The 27,130-nt window shown below is 38.6% G+C and overlaps 1 protein-coding gene across 1 annotated transcript; it reads right to left on the minus strand.

Annotated features, from left to right (window-relative positions):
• Positions 1-987: 987 nt before the first annotated feature.
• On the minus strand, positions 988-25,825 carry LOC105042830 (E3 ubiquitin-protein ligase HAKAI homolog). Its single transcript, XM_010920169.3, is given in 5 exon segments — positions 988-1,346; positions 1,464-2,146; positions 2,148-2,291; positions 17,341-17,399; positions 25,501-25,825. Coding segments are annotated over 5 exon segments (1,368 nt in total). The 5' UTR covers positions 25,768-25,825; the 3' UTR covers positions 988-1,131.
• Positions 25,826-27,130: the final 1,305 nt, after the last annotated feature.

The following is a 27,130-nucleotide window of genomic DNA, read 5'->3' on the forward strand; positions in this document are numbered from 1 at the left end:
TAGGGAGATGGAAAATCTTTTTTTAGGAAGAAAGTATTGTATTGAATTGGGGACACTTTTGTCTCATGAGGGCTGAAAGTTAAAACCCCTATTAAAAATGGACTGAAAGTTATAAAATTAGTCAGCGAGGCTTAAAATTTAAGCGTGGTTCACTAATGGGCCGAGTGTTAAAATCCCTTTATTTTATTTATTCTATTAGAGGAATCAGCTTTCCTCTTTGTTTAGGCCTTTTGTTACATACTAGAAAATTATGAAGAATTGCACTCCCTAGTTGGAGCTAAATCTCAACCAATTAGATAAGCTTTATAGCCACCCACAGCCTTGTAAATCTATTAACCCTTCAAAATTTTGGCATCAGCCATTGATGTTAGATTCACACGCAACGAAAAAAATTCGTTTGTTAGATTCACATACAATGAAAAAAATTCCTCTGATCCTTCATACAATATGTCCTCCACAAAATTTGTTTGTTAGATTCACATACAACGCAACAAGTTCGTTTAATCCTTCATACAATATGTCCTCTATAAGCAGCTTGTATGATGACATTTGACAATCTTCTATAAGACGTAAGCACTTATCCATGAATGTTTTGATACGTGACCGTTAGACACAGGCCTCCATTATATGCTACTTGAAAACTGTATGCCCCTTGGGTTCATATCATCAATTATATTCACGAATTTTCCATTGTATGACGCACCTTTAAATCTTAGCCACCTATGAAAACTGTCTAATACTATTGCATGTAGCCTGCACTGCGAAGACCCCCTTAAATGTTTAATCCATTTTCCTCTGCAGTCCACAATCCCCCTATAGCTCTGTGATGCTGCAAGGTTTAAGCAGAGAGAAATTTTGGACCTACACAGGAAACAAGTTTATGACAGCACCACACAACATGGTAAGGAAGCTTGTGCATCCCCAAGGGAGCCAAAGATACTGCCCATCCGATGAAACTCAGCATGGAAGCAACTAAGACCCTCAAGAGAGACAAAATATAGACCAGAGCACTTAACCGAGCATAAATAAAGTGCTAACATGTGAGCAAAATGGAAGTCCTCAAGGACAACATGTATTAGATGACAGCACACACAAGCCTTGGCCATTTCCAAATCCACGTTTATTGTTCTGCTATTTATAGCCTCGACCATCTCGGCTAGAATCATTAGGACTGGAGAACTTGGGTCTATTAGCAGGTTGTTGTGATGGATGTGGGCCCAGTGGGGGTGGTGGCGGAAGAGACATTGCGTGCAGTGGCACCGAAACTCCCTTTCCATCACTGTGATCAGCATAACCTCCTTGCAGCTGCGATTCTTTACTGGGAAGAGGTGGGTACAGTGGCAAACCTAGCAATGGACCAAAATCACCTGGTTGGTATAATGGGACTCCTCCCTGAGGATCTGTAGGGTTTGTAAAGCCTTCAGGAACTCCCTTATTGACTGGCAGATGTTGAAAAGGCATACCTGTAAGACCCATGCTCCACGGGGGAGGACAATTGTCTGGAAAGCTTATTGTCCCTGTCGGGACTGGTAGAACCCCTAAGACTGACCCTTGTTCTGATCCACTCTCCAGCCGCTGCACCTCATAAGGAGCATTGTAGTATGGCTGAGCTATCTCTGTTGGAAGTGAAGGATAGCTAATTGACTGTCTTTGCCCTGGGGCTTGGTTGGCATTCATGGGCATTGGATAATTTGCCAGGTGCTGAGGCAGAGGTGGGTGATTGGAGAGTGATGTTTCAAGGGGTACTACTGCTTGTTTGTCTGGAGGAAACTGGTCAGAACCTCGCTGGTATTGAGGACCAACAGTCTGGCTCCCAAAGTTCTCAGGGTGATGGTACCAGTTGGAGAGCCTATCAGAGCTCTGAGGGTGATTGTTTTCTGCCTGCATGTCATTTGGCTGGTGCTGTTGCCAGCTGTGAAATGGGGCAGGGTTTGGCTGCAGTGGTGGCCTTGGGGGTGGGTGGCGCCGAGTTCTTTCTTCATGATCCTCAAGCTGGGAACTTGAATTTGGTGAAAAGTCTGGCCTCAGTGGAGCATTGGCAGAGGAAGACTCCGGCAGCAAGGATACTTTCTGAGGATCAGCAGAAGACTCACTGCCATGTTGAAAGCTTCAGAAGTCTCATTGCCTCCTTCCTTGTTTACTTTGGCTGAAGAAGGTCAGCATGGATTTCATGGATATGAGATTCAAATTCAGTTCTCTTGAGGAATGACTTAAGACAGTGAGCAGCAGCACATGTGAAGATTCCTTCCATCATTTTGATGCTTTGAATCTTCTGGATACGCTCATCACAACTGCAGAGATGACAGGAGAAAGAACAATACATAACTCCTTAGAATGTGAATCATAAATCGACAGCAGAGGATGTCATTATCCATCGCAATATCATGACAAGCTCAAGCATAAATGCAATAAAAAGTTTTTGCCGGATTTCTTTTACTTTTTTCCCTTCTTGCAAAGCTCTATATGCAGTTGGCTAGGCAACATTGGTTCAATACCGATGAACCAACCAACAGAAACAAGAAGCTGGACAGCTGCACAGCCATGTGCTAGACATCAAAATTTTATGTCTGAAACCAATATGAGAGGAGGAAAAAAAGAACATAAAGCCTCCCTTCTCCATTAAAAACAAATACACAGCTATCAGAAAATGGAAAGGCCCTCTTCCAGAAACATGCATAGAAATTTACAAGCATGTGCCCATTCTGCCATTGGCAATGCTGCCAGACACGTTTCTACCCATGCATGGCATCCATCGTTCAGCATGCCTGATACATGAGAAGATGAATGGTAATGCATCGGCTGTAAATGAGTAGGTCGGGTGCCATTTCTATGCTCACTTGCAGAAAAGAGATTTTTCTAGTGACGGGAAAGGAAAAAGGGCTGTAAGTTTATGTACAAGCTCAGTTTCATTCATCACAAATAACTATGAAATTCAAAAGGGTCTATTACAAATTTGGCAACCTTTGGATGTTGCTAATCATTTAACAAGCCAATCAGCTAGCCATTCTGGGACTATTCTATATAACATTTCACTGTTTCTTTTATTACTTTATCAGCAAAATCTGGAAGCCTCAAGTCTTACAGCCAGAATTTGGTAATCAATAAGAAACACAAAGGATAACAACCACATTTCTTTAGCTGCCTTCAGGCTGCAAAAATGTTGGACTGAGCCAATGCCAATCTGGAACTACCCTAGAAATGACCAGGTCCAATCCTAACTAAATTTATTTGGGTCAGTCTTGGAAAGAAACAAGCAAAAGATGACCCACTACTTTGTAAGACAAACATCAACATTGAATATCCAAAAAAGCACCAAAGTCCAAAATAAGTCGACTTCAAAATAGTATTTGCAGAGCATTACCTAGACTTTGAAGCAAGGTTTGCCGTCTCAGTACATCATCCGCACCATACCATGCTGGTATAGTGCGGTATGCCTAGTATGGGTTCAGTTCGGCGTACTGATACTCAATGCGCTCTCCAAACTAAGTCTCAGTTCGGTACCAATATGGCATAATATGTGATAGTATGCATTGGTATGACAACCATGCTTTGAAGTACTGTAGATTAAACAATTGTAATTTTCCTTTAAGCATTTGATCATCCCTACATCATAGATTTGGCTTCTTAGAAGAATTATTAAACACTAATATTAGGACACTTTTCGAATTTTACAAGCAACACAAGCTATTTTTGCAAAATTCTTCCAGTTTCTTTCTGTAACTACTTCCCCTTAACCAGCAGTTTGAAGTGTTGGAACATCCAAGATACTCCAAACAAAACATGCAAGCAGCTTTCTTATGCCTTTCTATGCTATGTGAGTCAAGGTCTTTATGACTTACTCCCATCGTTTATGCCGGAAAACATGTCTTTTCATCAGCAATCCTTTGGTCAACCCTGCTTCATATAGTTTTAGCTTCTTAGAAGAGTAGTCGACCGGTAAAGCTGGCACCTCTAATTTTTTTGCCAATAACACTAGCTGTTTCTACAATGTTCTACCACTTCCTTTCTGCAACTACTTTTCCATGACCATCAGTTTGCTCCCAAGTTATGGAACATTGAATGTATTCCTAAAAAATGTGCTAGTGGTTAGCCTTCTTATGTGTTTCTATGCCATGTGCATCAAAAGCTTTATGACTTCCTCTCTTGATTTATCTCATGACAGACATCTTCATCAGAAATCCACAAGACAACAAATAATCATCACATATAGGGCTCCGCCATGGTCGCAAGCATACAGATGACAAATATCCACAATATTACTGACGCATGTAAAAGAAGCTTCAAATTTCAAAATGCCAAAACATTCAAGAAACCAATAATGGGATCACACCATCTCATTTTACGTAGAAATATCTCCAAAAATAATATGGATCGTATATTATTTATCAACATTAACTACAGCCCACTAATTCATGACAGACTAACGCTGTTGCAGGACAATGATGATTAAAATTAGCTCAGATTCTTTTCAAACTGAAGACTTCTAGCCAAAATGTGTCAGAATCTATAAAAAAATAGGAAAATATCTACTTTTACAGAAAGAGGCAAGAGAATTCACCACTGAACATGGCATGGAGTCACAGCCAACAACCAATGGTAAATTATTGAACGAAGAGAGCATAATCGTTCCATTAATTGGAAAAACAATTGTGTGACAAAAGTTAAGCATAATGTGGCCCATTTGAGCTCAGAGATAGCAAAACAAAATCAACTATGGATGGACAATGTTGAAAGCTAAGAATAGGTCATTTACAAACCTAAAATAAATTCTTGTAAAGTATCTTATACATCCATCAAATGAACTGGCCAACCACTACTTGTATAGCATCATTTATAGAATTAGCGCAATGTTAAACATTAAAACACAGGCAGATGTCTTGTATTATTCTGTTGAGTAAAGCTACAAGTAAAAAAGGGCGAGCATTAGTGAAATGGTAAGGTTAATCAAGAAACTAAATCATTTTTTATTCATAAACCAAATTTTCATTTACTGAAAAATGATATAAAATCTAATCTCCGTTAATAAAGAGCTTAAAGTTGACTCATGGAAACATGCCAATAGACATTTTGTTCTCTCATGATAATGCTCGACTCTTGATGAGTTAGTGCCTCTAAGAAAAAGACGTGAAACATCAAAAGAAAACAATATACTAGATGCTCTATATGATTACTAATTAGGATAGCAAGCATGTTAGACTGGAGTGGTGGCATCCCCACCATCATAGAATTTCATACCAAGCGAACCATCTGGTACACTCCATACCGAACCAGATCGGTATGGAATCGGTCCGATTTGAGCCTGTAATTCAAGAAATTGCCAAAAACCAACCCATATCACACCGAACCACTCGGTTCGGTGCGATACCACTCTGAATTGCACGGTTTGGCATGGTTTTGGCTGGTTCGAGTCGGTTCGTAAGCGAACCTACAGGCACTGTGGGGTGGGGTGGGGGGTGGGGTGTGGGGGTAGGTAGCTTTTATATATCGAAGAGGCAGAGAAGCATTACTTCTCTATCTCTTCATTTGTTTACTTTTAAACAGGACAAAAAAAAAAAGAAATGCTCCAAATCACTAGATTCTCTACGATTTCATCGAAAAATCAAGATATTTCAACCGGATTCAAGATAATCCAACTTTCACTCTTATTTTTTGTATTTTTGGCCGACAATCGGCAATAAATAGAAAAATAGGAAGACATCATGCCAAAATATTTAATTTTGGTATGATTTCATTATATGTTGTAGATTTTTGGACGATCTATACAATGACGCTAAAATCATTAATTTTCATTAACTAATATATTTTTTAATATTAAAAAATATATTTTAAATAAAAAATTATAAAAAATTAAAATTCATAAAATAACCGTAAAATCAAAGTATTGTTTAGGATAATTCAAGCTACTTTCAGCATAAAATTGATGTCTATTTGTATTCACTGGAATATGGCTGAAATGAAACTATGATCTAATAGCTCATCACATATTCTTTTTCTTATCCTTCTTCAATATACTATTAATCCTCTGCTGCTTTGAGTCCTTACTGGAGAAATTCTGTGGATCCAAATCATGGATGGTGGCTCATGCTAGAATCTCTATAGAGGACTTTCTTCTACCATCAAAAGCCTCCAGCATAGATGATATACTGTGCCGCCTCTATTGACGGTCTTCCTAACTGAGGACGTCCTCCTGAACTCGAACTCTCATCTAACGGTCACAGAGCCAAATGTTGATTTATAGCATGATAGTTCAAATCATCCTTTATACCTGACCATCTCCTCTAACTGATATTGATCATCCAAACTTATCTGAATGGTAGTCTCAATCTATACCTCATCATCTGGAGCGGAGGCCTCTGACTCTTTGGAGTGATAGAAGATGGTTTTGCGGCTCACGGTCCACCTCCGCTCTCTTCTGCTGTCCTTTTCTTCGCTGCTTTGAAATCAGTGAAGTACTTCATTAGTGCCAGACCTCCTAGGAGTATTTCCAGCACATGGCTATATTGGGGTAACCACCAATCAAGTGTTGTTTCAACCTCGTCACTCCTCTTTTGAACTGTTTACATTATTTGCATTTCCAATGATGCCGAGCCGAGAGCATCTCGCCATAGTTCCAATCAATATCATGATCTAGACCCTTTTTCTTACTCGATGGATTCATTTCTGCATGTTTAATAATACTTCAAATAATACTTCTGAATTAACTAAAATATACTACTAATTTTATATTTTTAAATTAATTATATTTTTTATTATTTAAATAATTAAATTTAATTCAAAAAATATTTTTTAATTTCAAAAATTTGAAAAATCATTTGAGCTTAGATCCAAATAGAAACATATTATGGATACTACATATATTTTTTTAAGCCCACGAACATACATTAGATGTTATTTATTTTTTAATTTTATTCAAAATTAAGAACTATCACTCTATCATTTCAGCCATATAGGTTGCCAACCCAAGTATAGATCCTTCGGGATCTAAGAACATCTATAATGAGCTTCTTGACAATAACAAGAGGATCTATAGAGATGAATTTTTTTTTATGAGAATAAATGACCCACATACGAACTAACGGTGATGTATGATGGTTGGACTAGTCCTATCAGATAAAGCATTATCAACTTCTTGACATATTGTGATGAAAAAATATTTTTTCATAAGTCAATTAATACTTTAGATAAGGTGCACGATGTCATGTACATCCTCGGACTAATATAGAGGTGGCCAACAGGCCATGCCTGAGCCTAGAACTAAACAGGCCGTGCCATGGCGCGAGCCTAGAACTAAACAAGCCGTGCTTGGTCCGACCCATTAAGCAAACCCCCCCGGCACAACCCAAGGTACGTATATACACAGGCCGTGCTAGGCACGTTGAGGCACGCACGTGCTTGGGCCGTGCCGAGCCCATCAGGCCCATTTTTTATTTTTTTATTTAATGTTAAATTTTAAAAATAAGATTTTTTAGGTTAATGTTTATTTTTTTAGGTTTCAGAATTTGTTATTAATTAATTGAAATATTAAAGACTAAGTAGTAAGTGACATGAAACATATTGTGAATTAAAAAAAATCAATAATTGAAAAGAAGAAATAATATAAGTTATTCAAGTTAGTTATTTAAGTTTCATAACTTATTGTTGTTTTAATTAAAATATACACATAGAAAAGATTATGAAAAAATACCTCAAAATTTTTATTGATAATTGAATTGCTTGTTGTTCAAATAATAAGAATACAAAAATTCAAAAAAGAATAATTAAAAAAAATACAAGCCATCATGCTGGGCTAGGCACAGCATAGGCACAGCCCATAGGCCATGCTGTGCCTAATCCTAAATGGGCTCATGCTGTGCTCGAGCCTGGGCTTGTGAACCTCAGGCCCAGCATGGCACGACGGTATGGGCTGTGCCTAGCATGGCCCATTACTGTTTATTGGTACGGACCATTTTGGACCGGCACCAGCCGCCCAGCCTGTAGCTACCTCTAGACTAATGGAGTAGATGATGTGGTAGGAGAGTAGAATATCATGTAGGTCATTACAGATAATGGACCGCAGTATAAGACCATCAGAGAGTTGCTAATGGAGCAGTGACCGCATATTTACTAGACCTCATGTGCTGTACATTGCATCGACCTCATGTTGATGGATATTGAAAAATTTCGTAAACTATAGCAGGCAGCGGATTTAGCCCAGACTATTAATAAATTCATCTACTATCAGAATGGGTCCTGTTACTGATGCAAACATACATTAAGAGAGAGATCTTGAGATCGGATGTCATATGATTTGCTATAAATTATATAGCACTTGATAGCCTTCTGGACAAGAAAGCAGCCTTGCATCAGATGTTTGTTAGTACCAGTAGCAAGAGAGCAGATATACGACGGCCATCACTGAAGAAGTCATGTGAAGAACTTGATGATGAGTCAGTCATTCTGAATGGACCGATAAGATAGTGAAGACTAGTAAGCCGTTATATACGGTGCTTCGAACTATAGATAGCGAAAGATACTTCCAGATGGACTTCTTATATTACATGATGGAGAGACAAAAAAAATAGATCAGTAAGATAGATCCGAACATGCCCAGAAATACATCAGCATTATCGAGCGACGATGGGACTATCAAATGGGTAGGGACTTGCATCTAGAGGTAAGCAAGAAATCAAGAATGCTCTAAAATTTTTTTGCTCTTGTACTTGTATGAGTTTACTTAATCATTTATAAAATTTATTTGTAGCTTACTATCTAAATCTGAAGTTCTAGTATACCATACCTAAGATGATATGGATAACGAGTTTTTGAGTGCTCTCTGTAACTGATATATAAGATGGCGTCTGATCTAGAATTGCGTTATGTGTTTGCAAGAGATATATTAGGTTAATTGAGGTGTGATCATTTAACTAAATCTGATCTTCAATCAATAACATATTTATTAACTTAACAAATATATTTTTCATAGATGAAATAGTTTAAAAAGAAGATAGACAACTTTGGACTCTCATCAATTGTCGTAAGCAAAAAATGATGAATCCAGATAAATTAGATATCAATAATGATAAGAGTTTTTTGACATTACATATCTACTAATTTCATGCAATTTGATATATAATTTTGCTTAATATTTTTATAGCTGAATGGTGGATTTATTTTGGACAGCCCACAAATAATTTGAAAGATGTGGTTATCCATATTCTTTCTTGACAATCTTCTTTAGTGGCTGTGAGCGCAATTGGTCAATTTTCGTTCTCATCCATAGCAAGCAGAGAAACTATTTGATATAGAAGCACCTCAACATCTTGTATATGTTTACTATAATTTGAAATTGAGGCTAAATGTATCCAAAGGAAGTATAGCTGAAGTACATGGATCCGACAATAGTTGATTATGCTCTTGATGAAATGATCCGATGATTGAATGGCCTGTAGGCCAGCAAGAGCCGAAGCTTGATGACTAGGATGCCCTCTATAACCAGTCAGTTTGATAGCTAAGGAGATTAGGATGGATCCAGAAGAACAGGCAGATAGAAATACTATGTAAGATTCCAGCTGATTAGCCACAGCCTGAGGGCCTATAGGAGAGTATTCATCATGTAATTCCATGTCTGAGACATCCTTCCAAACATAATTTTAGAACTGTCCCGAATCGGATGGTTTGGCACGTGCCGAATCGGACCAACGGAGAACTAAAATGGTTCTGATAGGAAAAAAAGCACACGCTAGTGTCAGAGAAGAAAGAGAGAAAAACAGAGGAAGAGAGAGGAGAGGAAAGGCCGACGGTGGCCCTCTGTGGTCGTCGGAGAGCCATAGAAGCCTTCGCGGCTCGGTTCGTCCGATACGACTGCCACAATGAGCGAGAGAGAGGAGAGGCCGCTGGAGATGGGAGGATGGGATGGTGGAGGGCGATCGGAGGTCTCCAAATGGCCGTTGTGGTCACTGAATGACAAAAGCAGCGCGGACAGAGATGTGGCCACGGAACAAGGGCGATCGTCCCTATTCACGCATCGATCTTTTTTAAAAAAAACAGTGAAGCCAGTACTTGGTTTGTCGCTTTCATTTTTTAAAAACTTTTTTAAAAAATTTAAAAATAGTGAAGTCAGCAATCGGTTGCTGGCTTCACTATTTCAATGCTTTTTTAAAAAAGCTTAGAAATAGTGAAGCTGGCAAATCTGTTGTCGGAATTTTTTAAAAAAGCCCTTGAAACAGGAGGCTTTCCCCTATTTCACGACCGTGGAGCTGACGGTGGTGTTTATGCGTCCGATGGCCAGTCGAAGGCCCTCTGACGGCCTCTCCATGGGACCCCTCCGGTCCGATTCTTCTCCCCTCTCTCCTCTCTTTTCTCCCATGGACGACACTGAGCCATGGTGGCCACTGCGGCCCTTTCCCACGGTCCAGTTCTTCCCCCTCTCTTCTTCTTTTCTCCCACGCACCCTCAAGTGGCTACTGATGGTGTCTCTGCCGCCTCAATCTCCTTCCCTCCCCTCCTCTCTCTCTCTTCCCATCTTTTCCCCTCTTTCTCTCTTTTCCTCCTACCCGGTTCATCCCTTCCTTCGTTGGTTCGCGCGGTCCAGTCCGTATGGGACCATGCCAATCATGCCGATGGCCAGCCAGAACGGCCACCAGTATCGGTATTCAAAATCTTGCTCCTAAAGATTTGAAAAAAAAAATGTTGAAACGAGGTTGGTCATCTCAATCAAAAGAAGACATCCATCCTCCCAAGCACAGCAAAATCATCATAGAGGGACATAAAGGGAGGTCAGGCAACTGCTCAGTGAAAAGACAAAAAAGAAAAGACAATTACCGAGAGTGAAGAAGTCAGCTCACTCAGATTCAAAGATCAGGAAGAGTGATGACAATTCTAATGGTCATGGATCTGATGGCCAGAGAGGGAGTGGAGGATAAGAGACTATAATTCATGAGGTGCAGCCACAGGATAGTTTTTGATTCACCGATAAATCCCAGTATGCAGATGCTACAGAATAGGGATCACAGTACTGAGCTGATAGAGTCTGTGAAAATATAATTTCATATAGGCGACAGACTTCTAGAGATCGTTCACCATAGGATGCAGCTACAGATGGCCTCGCACGTGTAGGATCCACGGATGTATTAGGTTCATCGTATTATGAATTCTATGATCCGCAGGCAGCTTATGATCTATATGGATATGGTGCATCCGAGATATCGTCTTTTAGTGGCTACTATCCTATGTAGCCCGAAGCATCTTATGGATTGAATTTTACTGTCGGTATATTTGGATGGACCTCTCCACAATCGTACCATCAACCTAAGGATAAAAAAATAAAAAAATTGATTGGATTGAAAACAAACTAAAAAAATGAAAAAAAAAGTATGCCAGTATGGAACCGACATGCTTCACCATATCGAGTGTCGGTACGATACGGAATCGATCAGAAATCGATTTGGGTCCCAATACCGGTTTCGAAAAACTTGCCCATCATACTGAAAGAGAGAGAGGGGGAGGGAGGGAGGGAGATTAGAAGAGCTAGAACCAATAGAGGAGAGGACCTTACAAAAGGAATTTAGCATAAAGAGTTCTTTGGATTTCGGAGGTACCCAGCAAAAAACAAGTTGAATTGATCCATCATGAGTTGCTTGAGAGGCAAAACACATAATGGATGAGCATGTGAACTTGGTGAAGTGGGCAACATAGTAATTGGCAAAATGGAGTGGAAAAATAAGCGAGAATCAAAAAACAATGGGAAATCAGGAAGATTAGTGACAGAAAATAATTCAAGTCACTTATATGGCAAACTCCCAATGAAGGGGACATTATTTAATACTACACAATAATTTTGATCCAAGGCTGAAAATGTCACCAAATATATCTCTTGATGATGCCAGAACCACACTCTTTGCCTCGATCCCTGCAATGGCTCTTATTTACTTCATATACCATCAAAGTATATGAATACTGAAACTTGCCCATTTAAATAACGTCTCCAGATTTAACTGGCTTCTCAGCACTATTCCAGTAATATGTCTAAATATCCAGGGAGACCACCATTGCACTCCATTTTAATCTTCTTGAATTTTATTGAGGCACTTGAAAACAACATTTTCTTTTCTCTGATTATGTTGGTATTCTGCTTTGCTTTTCATCATCTGCTAATATTCCAGAAAGAACTAAGGCTGTCTTGACATATGGGAAACTTAAGAACCAACAAATTCCACAAAATGAGCAAACTTCACTCACAAGCCATTTTATATTATTAATAATCATCTTGCAGTTCAAAATCTCCATGATTACAAAGTGATCATAGCTAATTAGGAGTGTAACCAACCTAAGCTTGATCTAGCATAGGTCAGATTTTTTCAAGCTTGGTTTGAAATTATTACTTTTGAGCCTGAGTTTTAAGATCAGACTTGATTTGTTTATTATTTGATCAAGCCTTTGATTCAAGCTTAATTTTGAACCAAACTGCTCATGAACCTAGTTGATCAGCTTGATAACCTCAAATCAAACTGAAACTAATTAGAACTTGTATCAAGCTTGAACTAAGCTCAGTTCAAGCCCAAATTAACATTTAAGTGGTTCAAAGACCTGAATTTAGAACAAAAACAACATTTTTTACAAAACATAAATCTAGAAAAATTACCATTGTACTATGAAATATATTATCATGCCATAAAACATAATAATTTAACTATGCTATCAATTAAAAAATCTTTGTGGCAGCACTTACATAATATGTACTGCCATATATATGTGTGTATAATACTTTTGAGCCTTATTAAGCTGAGCCTGATCAAGCCGGTTTATTTTAAAGCTTGTTTGAGATTAACTAGGTTTAAATTTGGTCCAATTAAATTCTAATTGACCTTGATTCTTAGATCATTGAATGCCTTACAACTAGCCGCCAATGTTGTTAATCTCAGGATTGAGTAGTAGATTTTATACTGGGTGAAATAAGAATGCATCATGGATCATATACAAATCGTAAATTTTTTTTCCTCTGGTTTCTTTCATAATTTCAAAAATCAAAACAAGTAAGAATTGAAACAAGAAGTTAAATGTAAAGTAGATTAATGAAGAATTCAAAACCATCACATATAAAAAAAGGAAGTCTGGTTTTAACCAAGGGCTCAAATCTTGAGGATTGCTGTTATATTTGATGGCAGGCCAGTAAAGTATGATCCTTGATATGGGGACAGCACAAAGATGGTAAACCTTGGTTTTCAGAACCATCTCAAACTGGGTGGTTCGGGGTGTGCCGAACCAGACCAGTGGAAAACCGGGACAGTTTCGGCTTGAAAAGCGGCACACACCAGCGTCGAGGAAGAAAAAGAGATAAAGAGAGGAAGAGAGAGAGAGGAGAGGGAGAGATATCATGACGCCATCGGAGGCCGGCGGTGGCCCACTGTGGCCGCCAGAGGGCAGCAGAAGCCTTCGCGGCTCGGTTCGTTTGATAGGACTTCTAAACGAGAGAGAAAGGGAGAGGAGGAGAGCGACTTATCGAAGGGAGGTGCAGCCAATGGAGGGCCCATCGGAGCTTGCTGGGTGGCCACCGGCCAGCGGAAACCGTGCGGGCGGATCCACAACTGTGGAACAGGGGCTACCGCCCCTATTTTTTCATCGTGTTTTTTTAAAAATGCGATGAATAGTGAAGCCGGCAAACCCATTGCCGGCTTCATCTTTTGATTTTTTTTTTTAAAGACAAAAAAGTGAAGCTGGCAAATAGTTTGCGGGGTTGCCAGCTTCATTTTTTGATTTTTTTTAAAAAAGACAAATAGTGAAGCTGGCAAATAGTTTGCGGGTTCACTTAAGTGAAGCCAGCAAACTAATTGCCGGCTTTCTATTTTTTTTGGCTTTTTTTAAAAAAAAAGCCTCATGAAATAAAGACATCACTCTTGTTTCATGCCCACGGTGCCGCATGCATGGACTGCACCGTCCAGCGGCCACGATGACTAGCTGGAGGCCGTCCGATGGCCCCTCCAACTCCTTCCCCTCCCTACTTTTCTTTCTTCCCCCCTCTCTCTCTACTTCTCTCTCTTTCTCTCTTTTTCTCCTCTCGGTTTGGCTTCCTTTTCTTGTGCCGATTCACGCCGGTCCGATCTGGTATAGATCCGTATCGATCTGTACCACCGGCCGACTGGCATGGGCTCTAGTACCGAATCCGCAAACCTTGTTCTAGACAGTTGATCTAAGAAAAATAAGTGCACCAAGTGGTACGGAGTTGACACACCTTGATATGGGCTGATAAGGGCCTGGTTTGCCCAATACAAGTGCACGCTAGTTGCCATCTTATTAGCTCATGGCCAGTGACCAGTACGAGGCTGATAATACACAGGATTTCAACCCGTGCAAATTATTATACAAAGATTTGCCATTTGCCTTTCCTCCATGAACTCCAAAAGTTCTTTTCTTTACTTTCTAGGTGTCAAAAACCCCAATGATTTGATAATTTCATGTGCTTGAGGCTCATTAGAGATATATCGGTATTTTGAAAGCGACATTCAGACAAATTACACATAATGAACTTTCCGCATGGTTTAATATGTAAATAACATGATCCAGTTGGATTTCATGATCCAAGGGGTTATATAATCCATAATGCAGATCTGTGTCTTATGATCCTAATTGTTCACAAATCAAGAAAAGATTCAAATCAAGTAAGGACTTTTTTTCTGACATTAAGATCTAGATTGTTGATTTAAAATATCACAACAGGACTGAATATTGCCACATTCAGACTCCAATACTAGCATGAAGACTCTTTGCATACACAATGCCTCTCGACTGCAAAGGTACTTTGTGTCATCAAGTGATCTTTTATCAAATTAATACAAAGTAGGCTTCTTGCTTCACTATTACTTACATTGCTTCATTATCCCAAAACCTTTCTCTGAAAGATCTAGATTTATAGCAGTTTTTGAGAAGCAAATTTTGATACCTTGATTGCCTGACATTCAATAAGATCTCTTTGTTCCTTATTTTCCACATTCCCCATGTCATATTCAACAAAAGTTCCTGAGATGTTGTGTTTTAGGTTTTAGGAGAAGAAAAATTTAGTCACCATCTAACACTATATACACAAGCTTAAATGAAATAATACTTTAGATTAGAGATAGTAGTGATTAAGGTTTTAAATCCCGTGAAATGGAGGTGTCTCGGTTTCCCATGGAATGGGACACCCCACGTCCCGCCTCATCCTAGCGGCCATCCCGATCAAGTGTTCCGATACTTGCTTGGGATGCTCTTTTTTATATTTTTTTATTTCTTTCTTAATTTATCAGTGAAATTTGATTGTTTTAAATGAATTTAGGGGTGGGTATGTGTTTTTCGAATTTAAAAGTAATATATTTAAGATAGAATGACCCTGGTTAGTAAACTCTAAGTCTAAGGTCAGAAGCTATACAAATGGAAATATAATTATCTGAATACCACCTATTAGTGTTTCTTTGCTGATCAAACAATACCAGCTATATTATTGTGCCACATTAGAACAATGCTGACTAGGTTGTATTAAGACTTTCTACTATTAGATTTCATGAGAGCAAATGTTTGTAAGCTTAGGAAGTTCATTTATATTGGTCTATCATATGCTGAAACTTTTTGATTAAATATTCTAATATTTCAGATCAGATTGTCTTGTTCATATATTTAAAACTAACACTCTGATTTCTCGTGGCTTTCTAGGTTATTGGAGATCATTGATTAACCAGTAATGATATTGCATGAGACCTTGACAAGGCAAAAATTATATGATTTGATGAAAAACATGGCAATTTTTACTGCAAAAAGCTCAGTTGCATAGCCAGTCACTTTTATCTTTAGTACACTAGTATCAAAATTCACAAATTAATGCTTAGGTGCCACATGGGCGACAATGAATAATCAAGACTGTCATATTGTATAACAAAATAAGCTTAAGCGTATATACATAATTTTTTATTATTGCTTAATTTTCTTAAATTATTTCTCTCAGCAATTAACATGATGACCCATTCTTTTGAGTTTGAAAATATCGCTGTTAAAAGAAGCAGGATGAGCAATTTTTTGATTTTCATATAATGTTGTTTTTGAGAATATAATATTTTATGCTTTTGATTTTTTTTAAAATAATGCTATTCGAGGAAAATAGATTTAACATCTTTTCCAATATTTTTTGATTATTTTTATATTTTTTTATATAGCATTATTTTGAGGAAAAGTTTATACTAATTCTATGGTTCAAGCTCATGCACATAGGCACGTGCATGGTAGTAGGTCTCAACCCCTAACTACTCAAGCCAACTACCAATCACAACAATAAACAATATTTACTTAAAGCATTGGATTGAATTACTTGAAAAAAGAAAAAAAGTCACTCGTCCTATCCAAAAGCTTACGTTCTCCCTCCTTTTTCATTCTTTGCTGCTCCTCCTCATGGATCACTTTCATCTTCCATTCTCTAGCCCTCCTACGCTCATGGACGATGTCAGTGACCGGATCTGCTTGTTTGCCATCAACTTCTAATGCTTCCTTGATGGTGCCCTCAGTTGTGAGGCAGACAGGTTGTTGGTGGCGGTGATGGTTGTGCACCTCCCATGACGGAGGTCGTGGGTGCTGCTCAACAACAATGATTGGGATTTTTAATATAGAAAAAAGTATGATTATCAATTGGAGGAAGATTTATTTTACTTTTTTTTTTTTTTTTTCCATCGGGATATACTGTCAAATCATCTATTTTGGTGCGATAGTGACTTGGAAGGGATAGAGGCAGAATGGGTGGGACAGCCTACGGATGAGGGTTTTGGGGTTCCGCACCCATCCCAAGTCTAGTTATCTCATGGGAATGGGGCGGGACAGCCAGGATGCTGCCCCATCCCGCTAGGACTTCAAACCTTGGTAATGATAAGTCGAGATGCAACAACCAATTCATCCAGTGCTTTTCAAAGCATAAAGCAAAAGGAAAAAAGAGATCACACTTGAATGGCAAACTTAGGTGGCTAGAAAGTTAAATGACAGCAATTATATAAGAAACAACCAATATTAACAGTCTACCAGAATTGAACTATTTTCAGACCTTTAGCGTACCTAAAATGCATTTAAATCAAGATGCTCATTTATCCTGTCATACATTGTACAAAACAGATTGTATGATTTGGAACAATTGCCATCAGATATTTATAATGAGTAATTCATTGTAATGACTTGATTGAGTGATATTGTTTAGCAATAGCACAGGCTATAAAGTGATATCGCACAAACTATTTCAACATCTTCATATATGCACGATAAGTTAAAGTGAAGCCTAATTTAGTAGGAATTACAAATAACAAGGCAGGTCAGAGTAATTTGTGATTCATAATGAGCTAAAAATGAAAGAAAGCTTACATATAGCAGCTTGAATCACTCCTTGCACATGTCAAACAGAAGGCATGCTCACAAGGGAACTGCAAACAAAAATACAATAAGAATAAAATTCAGTACATTTCAATGACCAGATCATGCATAGAAAACATGCCAAATGCATATTAAATCTTAAACTCCATCTATCAGGGTATCCAATAAACATGAAATCTCGCAGAAAAAGAAAAGAACTTGAAAAATATTTTCAGTTGTCTGAGTTATTGTTGGCATGTTGATAGGGAACATATAAAAAAAAAAAGTAGTGGTTCTTTAAAAAAAGAAAGTTGAACGTGTAGATTGCATGAAAGACTCATGATGACCCAAGACTGGTTCCAGGTTTCCAGAAGAGGTCACATATGAAACAAATCAAGGAAAGATAGTGAACAGAGCAATTATCATCCAAAATAAGCCAAATAAATGCACACCACTCAAGCATTAGAACATGTGACAGCGCACCTGATGAAATCCAAGCAATATGTTGAAGAAAAAATAAATCAAAAAGATCTTGTGAGGTTTGACGGAAGTACAACATGGAATGCAAGGGATATATCAAGCTAATAGTAGATATAGAAGAATAAGGAAAATCTAAGGAACTGAGGCTGATTTATCAGAAGATATTCCAGTCCTAGTTACAAATGATTTGCCGTATAACACCAGGCTTGATGCATGATGTAAGGATGTGGTTGCATTTGTATTTTGAATATCATGACATGGGTGGTGGCTTGCCTTAGCTTTTATAATGCACTTATCCAAACAAATATTTCAAAAGGAAGCTACCTTGGCAGCCTAGATAGTCTGCCCAAGCAGGGCCACCTAGTCATGAACATTAACATTTCACGCCATGTTCACACATGGACCATGAAGGATTGAGTTGACTTATCAATTAGCACTGATATTGCCAAACTGATGGTTCTCAACTTCTCATTGGCTTAATGCATCTTATTTGATAAATGAAGTTTCACTTATTAGATAGTAAATTTCTTTTCAGGTTTCTCATTAAATCTGTTATTTATTTTTCATTTATTATTTTTTGGGCAACTTTGATTTCTTCATAAACATCTCTAGGCAGGCCCTTGGCTTCCTTCCAGCCACCTAGTCTTTTAAAAAATTCATCCCAACTTCTTACTGAGTCTCAACAAGCATGAACCTTAAATTGGAAAAGATTCCCAAGTGCTTTCTGCCACATGGAAACACCAATCCTCCATCTGGACTTCATTTTATCCTTATGAACTCCAAAATCCTATGATTGGGCTATATCCTTATTATAAGCTGCCTCACATTCTCTAGACAAGGTCTGGTTTGTCATTCAAGAGAACTTCAACTTACGATGTGCCCATATATGATGATTTTAAGGAAGAATTGGTGGAAAGAAAAACTCCGCCGATAATTCGACATACATTTTTAGCTTATTTTTGTATTTTCGATTATGAATTTTTATGTTATTTTCCTTTGGATTATTTTTTATGTAATTGACTTTGTTCTTCCTTCTGAAAGCAAGCGAGCAAGAGAGCGCAGCCACACGAGAGAGAGAGACAGAGAAAGAGAGATAGATAGATAGAGAGAGAGAGAGAGAGAGAGATGACTTTATTCATTATTTACACAACCATCATGACTTAAACTCATTTTCATCTTGCATCTAGCAGGTTATTAACTTTTGAAAATGTCAAAATTATTGTAAATACAACCTATACAGGGCATGAGATGAGCATTAATTTGAAGTTGTTGACAAAGTTTGGAGCATTAAAGTTGCAAGCAACTCCTTTACAGGGACAATAAGTAACTCTCATAGGGCCTATTGAATTAGGTTACTTAGAAGCACCAGGGTTTGATATTTAAAAGTAGTTGTGAAGCACATAATCAAGGAAAAGAAAAGGCTATGGAGCACGCAGTATAGAAATACAGGTACAAGTATGACACAACATGGCTACATCAATACGACAAATGTTAAAATAATAGGATACATTATTATTGGGACACAATAGTAAACATATATTTATAAATGAAAATATATATTTAATTGTATCAAATATGTAAAAAGGCCTTCATAAAGCAGAATGAGTTACCACAATAACATCAAACTCCAAATGATAACATCATCATTCACAAACTCCATGATTCAATCACCATTCAAATCCACTAATCACAATCCATACTACAAACGATAACATAAACATCACAAACTCCTTCTATCATTAAGGGATCAACATTCATGTAGAAGAAGAAAGAAAGAAATATTTCCCCTTCATCCTTAGAGGTATCCACAAAGTATCTTAGAGGTATCCAAGGCCATTCTCAAGATACCCAAAATAATTATCTAAAAGTAACCTAGCATATCTGACAAGTATCGGCATCCAATATGTATCATATATTGACAAGACATGCTTAAAATATCCATGCTTGCTAGATAATGGGGGGACCTCAAGAGATCAATTGGAGAAGTCATTTCCTATAGAATGGCTCTCATAGGGCCTATTGAATTAGGTTACTTAGAAGCACCAGGTTTTGATATTTAAAAGTAGTTGTGAAGCACATAATCAAGGAAAAGAAAAGGCTATGGAGCACGCAGTATGGAAATACAGGTACAAGTATGACACAACATGGCTACATCAATACAACAAATCTTAAAATAATAGGATACATTATTATTGGGACACAATAGTAAACATATATTTATAAATGAAAATATATATTTAATTGTATCAAATATGTAAAAAGGCCTTCATAAAGCAGAATGAGTTACCACAATAACATCATACTCCAAATGATAACATCATCATCCACAAACTCCATGATTCAATCACCATTCAAATCCACTAATAACAATCCATACTACAAATGATAAAATAAACATCACAAACTCCTTCTATCATTAAGGGATCAACATTCATGTAGAAGAAGAAAGAAAGAAAGATTTCCCCTTCATCCTCAGAGGTATTCACAAAGTATCTTAGAGGTATCCAAAGCCATTCTCAAGATACCTAAAATAAGCATCTAAAAGTAACCTAGCATATCTGACAAGTATCGGCATCCAATATGTATCGTACATTGACAAGACATGCTTAAAATATCCATGCTTGCTAGATAATGGGGGGACCTCAAGAGATCAATTGGAGAAGTCATTTCCTATAGAATGGCTATCATAACTTTAGTATATCTAATCATTTTCACAAATCCAAATTAACCTAGTTTTGAATATTAGAAGATTTGATACTCATAGATCCAATAAAGAGTGAAAGACCACTAAACCTTTATCCCATCTTCCATTTCACCTCTTTTCTATTTTTCTCTTCTGATAATAAACATACAAATGAAGATGGTACCGCATCAATAAGACAAACATTTCTTCATCTCCTCCTCCCTCCTATCTCTCTGTTCCCCCACCCCCTAGTCCTACCATTTCTCCAAACTTGCTGATCCATCCTGACCAAGACAATAAGAAGTTAACCCTTGAGCTCATTGAAGTTGTGCAGTGAACAATATTGTTCATTGTAAGAAAGGATATCATCAAAATAGACAACCATGAATTTTCCAATGTAAGGTCAAAAAGCACTTTGTTCATCACATGCATGAAGGTGCTAAGCACATTGGATGGCATGACCAGCCAATCATATAGACCCTGTAGAGTCCTGAAGGCACATTAGATTCACTCTCGAGATCTGTCTTGGATAAAACTTTACCACCACTTAACATGTGCAGCACATAGTCAAGCCTAGGTATCAGAAACCTATACTTGATAGTTGTTTTCTTGATGGTGTGATTGTCAACACACATTCTCTATGTCCTATTTTTCTTAGGAGCATGGAGTACAAGGGCAGAAAAAGAGAATATTCTGATGAATATATCCTTTCAGCAACAGATCTACTACTCTGTGCAGCAACTCATACTTAGCAGGGTCTAATGTGATAATGAGGAAGTTGTAGTAATGTGGCCCCAGCATGACTGGTGTCCCACTAATGGCTGGATCACTGGAGGAGCCAAAGGACTCTCAACCTCTACCTCAGCAAGAAGGAGAAATACTAATTGTGTTGCTGTATAGGAGCCAAACTACCAGGGACAAGAGAAATGAAGCCTGTTTCAGTTTTCCCAGAGCAACTTTTGTGTCAGCGACAGTTGGATTCACCAACTTTGAAGGCCTAAGTGGATACTTATTTGGATCAAAAGTGACTTTGACACCATCCTTGATGAAGATGTAAGTGTTTTCCTTTCCATTATGGGTGGTCTTGCAATTGTATTCCCATGATCAATCTAAAGAAATATGAGACACCCAACGAAGCAATATCAAACATATTGCGTTTTTGTAAATGTTTGCAATAAGGAAATCCATGAGATGATTCCAGCTAGGAACCTTAGACCCTTCTTGGAACCAAGACAGACTAAAGGTTCAATCAAGTTTCTCGGTCTATAAATTCAATTTCCTGACCACTTTTAAGAGCAAAACTTTCTGTACTTCAATGTTGATAACAATCACACACTTCTTACAACCATTCATACAAGCGGAATGGAAGATAAGGCATCTTAACCACCTATTAGATTAAGAAATGGAGCTTGCAACGTCATCAATCAAAAAAGTCTCTTGCACAGCATCACTTGTGACTGTGGATTTAGGAATTTCAACCTCAGAGTCAACTACAACATTGTCATCAGCATGCAAGTCCTCCAAAAGGTGTATCATCTTTTTCATCAACACGCAAGTCCTCCAAAAGGTTTATCATCTTCACCTGTATGTTAACATCATCCTTCTCATTATGCTGCTCCACCAAATATGGCTAGGGAGAAAATGCTTTAGATGGACACTTAAAAGACCTATGCCCAGTCTCCTAATGTGTAACACCTAAAAGTAGTATTTTGGGGCTTGAGGTCCAAAACTCCATGATCTTTCTGTGCATGTCCTGCTTGAGGCCTACCAGTTTTTGTTTGCTGGAGTTAGGTTAGGCCATGCTTGCCTTGGGCTTGGACCATGCCCAACAGGCAATATGGACCATTTAATAATGGTGTGTTTCCTAAGGGATCTTGTGTTAGCTACTCAACATTCAATGCTTGTCAATAGGCTTTATCTATTGTTTGTATGGACAGCTTAATTCTGGACTGGGAGATGCAATCTTGTAATCTAACTAACAATCTATTGTTCCTCATCCTCAAATAGTTCATTATTCAAGGTTAATAAATCAAATTCTTCAGTGTAACCCCGCATAGACTAATGATCTGTTTCAATCCAAGAAGCTTTTAATAAAAGGTAATTATGTAATCAAACGTCAAGTACTTTCTCCATATTTCACCTCTCATTTTCATCCAAGTGGAGAGTGTTTCATTACGTCTTTGAACATATTGGTTTTAAGTTCTTTTCACAACACAAATGCAACACTTTTCAATTTGGCGATGACCAATTTCATTCTCTTACCTTCATGAGTTCTCTCCACTCAATGAAATGCTATACTTTCAAACCAATCATGGAACTCATCCTGGTTTAAGTGACCTCTAAAATCTTCAACCTTAACTCAAATCCCATAATCCTGAGATCGCTAGGTGCCTTGACCATCCTATCGTCAAAACCTAGAGGTGTCTTCCTAAACAATGACCTAAATGTGGCTCCCTAGATCTAATGCTTCCAGGCAGGTACCGGCATGGAATTATTTTACGTGGCTCTTAATGACCATCAATTATATCAGCAAAATCCAAGTGCAAGTCCATAGGATTATCATCATTTGGTCCAGTCATTATCTTCATGAGTATTAACTTGAGGATCAGGTGGCTCTCTTGGTGCTGTAGGGTCCTCAATAGTGCCTACACCATTGTGTTGAAGAAAAAGATTTTAATTGCTTGGCGACAGTCCTAATCATCTGCGCATGCTCATCTAAGATATTTTGAGATCCTTGTTGCTTGGCGACAGTCATGCCTAGTTCCAATTCTGATTCTCTCCCCTTTCAGCCACAGGAGAGGATCCCGAATGAACCAAACTTCAAATTTTATCCAAGGACTGCATATGATGTAGAAACCTTAGGCAGCAAAACTAAAACAGCGCATAGTGACTTAGTCACTAATAGGACTAGGGCAAGAACAAGGGAACTTGTCTAGCCCTAATGTGTATTTGGTATCTATTCAATGAAACTTCAACATGATGAATACCGTTGGCCAGCATCTAGTGATGCAAATCTAGATGCAAAGACTTTGACGAAAACCTTAATGCCCAAGATTGACTTGCTATGATGCTAATTTATGATGCACCCTAGAGCTAATGACTGGAAGAACTTTCTGATGCAGAAATCAATGTCAAACTTCAGCAAAACAGTGAAATAGCATTCACAAACTGAAAAACTAAGATGATAGCAACCAACAATCTAAAGTAAATACTATGTCACCATAGAAAAATCCAGTCAATGGCACACAATTATAGAAAAATTCAGCAAATAATAAATTTAAAAGAAGAAACTAAAACTAAAAATATGGGAGGCACCAAATCAAGGACTAGCAAACTAGAACTAACAGAATAGATTTTGAATCTATAATTAGACAACAAGGGAAATGACCAAATCTGAATTTTTGCAATTGATAGCAACTTTGATCCACATGGAAAAAGAACCAACTATGGCTATCTTAGGCTTTTAGTCAATGGTACTCAAGAGCATGGAGAAGCGCATGAAGGGTAGCAGCAACCTCAGAGAAGTAAACAACATCAATCTACTCCACCCTAAGACTCCTTAAATAGTTTTCTAGGGTTCCTAGAACATTCAAGATACCCTAATATGGTAAGGGAATGGGTGGCATGAGAATTACTAAAGAAGTGATTGATGAGTCATCAGCTGATGAGAAGAAAGGTGAGGGCCCATAGTCCATATGGATAAAGAAAGCAGAGGAGGCATTTGGACAGTCAAAAAGAAAAGAGAGGGCTATATGCTTGACAGGGGGGGTGTAAGACTGGCCAGCTTAGGAATTCTTCCATCTTAATCACTCTCTTTGATCCTAGTCATCTAATCCTGATTTCCCTCTTTAAATCTAGATCATCCAATTCCAGGTTTGGTGCTTTACTGATTATATTAAGGATGAGCAATCAAATTGTGATCTTAACAACAATGGTGAGTATGCCCCTAACACATAGGTGCCTTCAAAGGCACTGAGGTAGAAATGTTAATGCAAGTTTGTTAAGGATAGGGAACTAAGTGTGGTTTATGTCCCTTACAACCAACACATGCAGTAAAACATTCAAAAGCTAGCTTGGCAATGATCAATTAATGTTATAATATTCAGAGCTAAAAAGCAAAATATAAACCATATCAAAAAATTTAAAAATTCAAGGAAGAAGCTTGATGAGCTGAGTAAATATGCACACCAAAACCTTGCATGCACACATGGAAAATTTCATGTGCTACTTGCAATACTCTGTAAACTCATACTGTAAGGTAGGTTGATGCAACCAAGACATTTAGATATGCTGTGCATCATATAAGATGCCCATGCATGTCTCACCTGTCATAATAAGCTTAACTAATTTTGCAATCAAGGTATTTCATGAGGCAAACATATAAATCAGGCCATATTCTGATATTTAAGGGGCAGCAATATTTTTTATAATGAAAAATTTTACATAGATAGACTCCACAGAAATTGATTGCTTTGAAGTAACATAATCACAAAAATCGTAATGGGCTAGCATCTTTCCCAGCTATTTGGGATTTGCTTAAAGCAACATCAAACCTAATTTTTCCACTGCAATGTATGAAGTACAATAAACGATTTCATATTTCTAATATCGTAGTCTAAGCAATTTTAAATTGTAACACTCCCATTAGTTGGTTAGTGGAGTAATTCACAGGCTACAGCATCAATTTTGCACCATGAAACGAGCCTAATTAGTGGCAAAAAGTATAGCATGATCCTTAGTTTTCCTGATCATAACTACCCTCGAAGTCTTGATGAAGCTGGTTTCCACTTAGAACCCCAAGAAAACAGTCGTCCATAATGACCACAAATCACTCAGTATGCACAGCAGTTGAATCAGTGGCATCCACGAGAGCAAAATCCTAATCGACAAATCATGTGTCCCAATTGAAGACTGATAAAAGGCATCAACTGCTTGAATCACAAGAAGCAAACGAATAAGGAATGAGAGGAGACGGAACAACAAATAATAGATGAATGGAGAGCTCTCACGAGGCGGCCGTAAATAGCGATGGGGAAGTCGCAGCGGACGCAGAAGTGGACCCTCTCGCCGAGATGGCGGCGCGAGCGGTGGCCGACGGAGCGGGTGGCAGCGACGGCGGAGGCGGTGACGGCACCGATACCCTTGGCGACGGGGAGGTTGGCGATGACGAGGTGGTCGGGGCACGCCACCGTCACCGTCTCCGCCGGCGCTGGAGGTTTCGCCGCACCTCCTCCGCTGTCCCCCGGCGACTCCTTTCTCAGCCTAATTTGAAGCATCCTCTCCCTTCTCCGTTCTCCAGCCGGCGGTCAGCATTGTAGGACCATTAGAAGAGGAAAGCATCGTCTCCGTCGTTAACTGGGCGGGTTGGGCTGGGCCGGGCCCAGCTCCGCTATTGATGATGGGTCTTGGGCCCTAGCCCAAAAATGAAAGAGCATCTGATGGATGAGAAAGTCTTTGTGCACCGCATGTGGTGCACTAAAAATGCACCCACCCCATCTTATTGGGCACGTAGTCATTGCTTTTCAACATCTATTTAAAAATTATTTATTTATTTATTATTAAATTTAAAATAACTTATCGAAATAATGTTCTTAAAAAGTATTTACCAAACTACTGTCCACAAGAAAGTCGCTCTATGATAAGATGACTTTAGGTGCCAATCTGGACCATCTTCCACACTATATGGGAGGTGAGTAAGCCAAGAGAAAACCGCCCTTTGGAAGGGCGACTTTCATAGACGCCTTATGGAAGGGTGACTATATGAGTCGCCCTTTGTTCCAAAGGACGACTATTAAGGAATTTAAGCAAAAAAAAAAAATCGCTCTCTCCATGACTTAGGGAAAAACACTCGGTCCCCCCTCCTCCTCGCATGATCTCTCCCTCTCGGTCCTCCCTCCTTCCCGTGTGATCTCTCCCTCTTGGTCGCTCCCTCCTCCCCGTGCGATCTCTCCCTCTTGGTCACCCCCTCCTTCCCGTGCGACCCCCACGCTCGATCCCCCTCCTCCCCATGCGATCTCTCCCTCTTGGTCTCCCCTCCTCTCCGTGCGAACCCCGCCGCTCCCTCTCGGTCCCCAGTACAGACGTCCCCACCGCTCCTCTCGGTCCCCGATGCAAACACCCCTACCTCAGTCTCCTGCAGCCGTCTGTCCCTCTTCTCTCCAACGGCCCTCCCTCCTCTCAATGCGAGAACCCCGACCCCTCCCCGCTCAGTCTTCGATCCCCGGCTCTTCTTCTTCTCTCAGCCCACCCCCTCATCCTACCCGATGTACTGCCGTCGGCATTCCTCGGTGCACCGTCCCACCCCCATCCAGAGACTCAAGGATAATTTTTTTTTATATTTTATTTTTTTAATTTGAATTATAAATTTATTTTTATAATATTTATTTATAATTTTATAATTAAAGGTAATTTGTACAGAAGGAAGGCAATTTAACGTAAATATTAAAAGAATAATGCTCTACAAGCTAATCGCATGGGGATACGATAGGATATTTTTTTATTATCTTCCTGCTCATTTGCATGATATTAGTTATTTTATTTATATGAGATATTATGTTTTATCATTTGCTGCATCATATTTATATGATTATGATAAACTCATAGGTTAGAGCAATAATTTTAGAACTATGATAAGATCAT

The sequence above is a fragment of the Elaeis guineensis genome, chromosome 4, assembly GCF_000442705.2.
Source record: "Elaeis guineensis isolate ETL-2024a chromosome 4, EG11, whole genome shotgun sequence".
In the NCBI taxonomy this organism is placed as follows: domain Eukaryota; kingdom Viridiplantae; phylum Streptophyta; class Magnoliopsida; order Arecales; family Arecaceae; genus Elaeis; species Elaeis guineensis.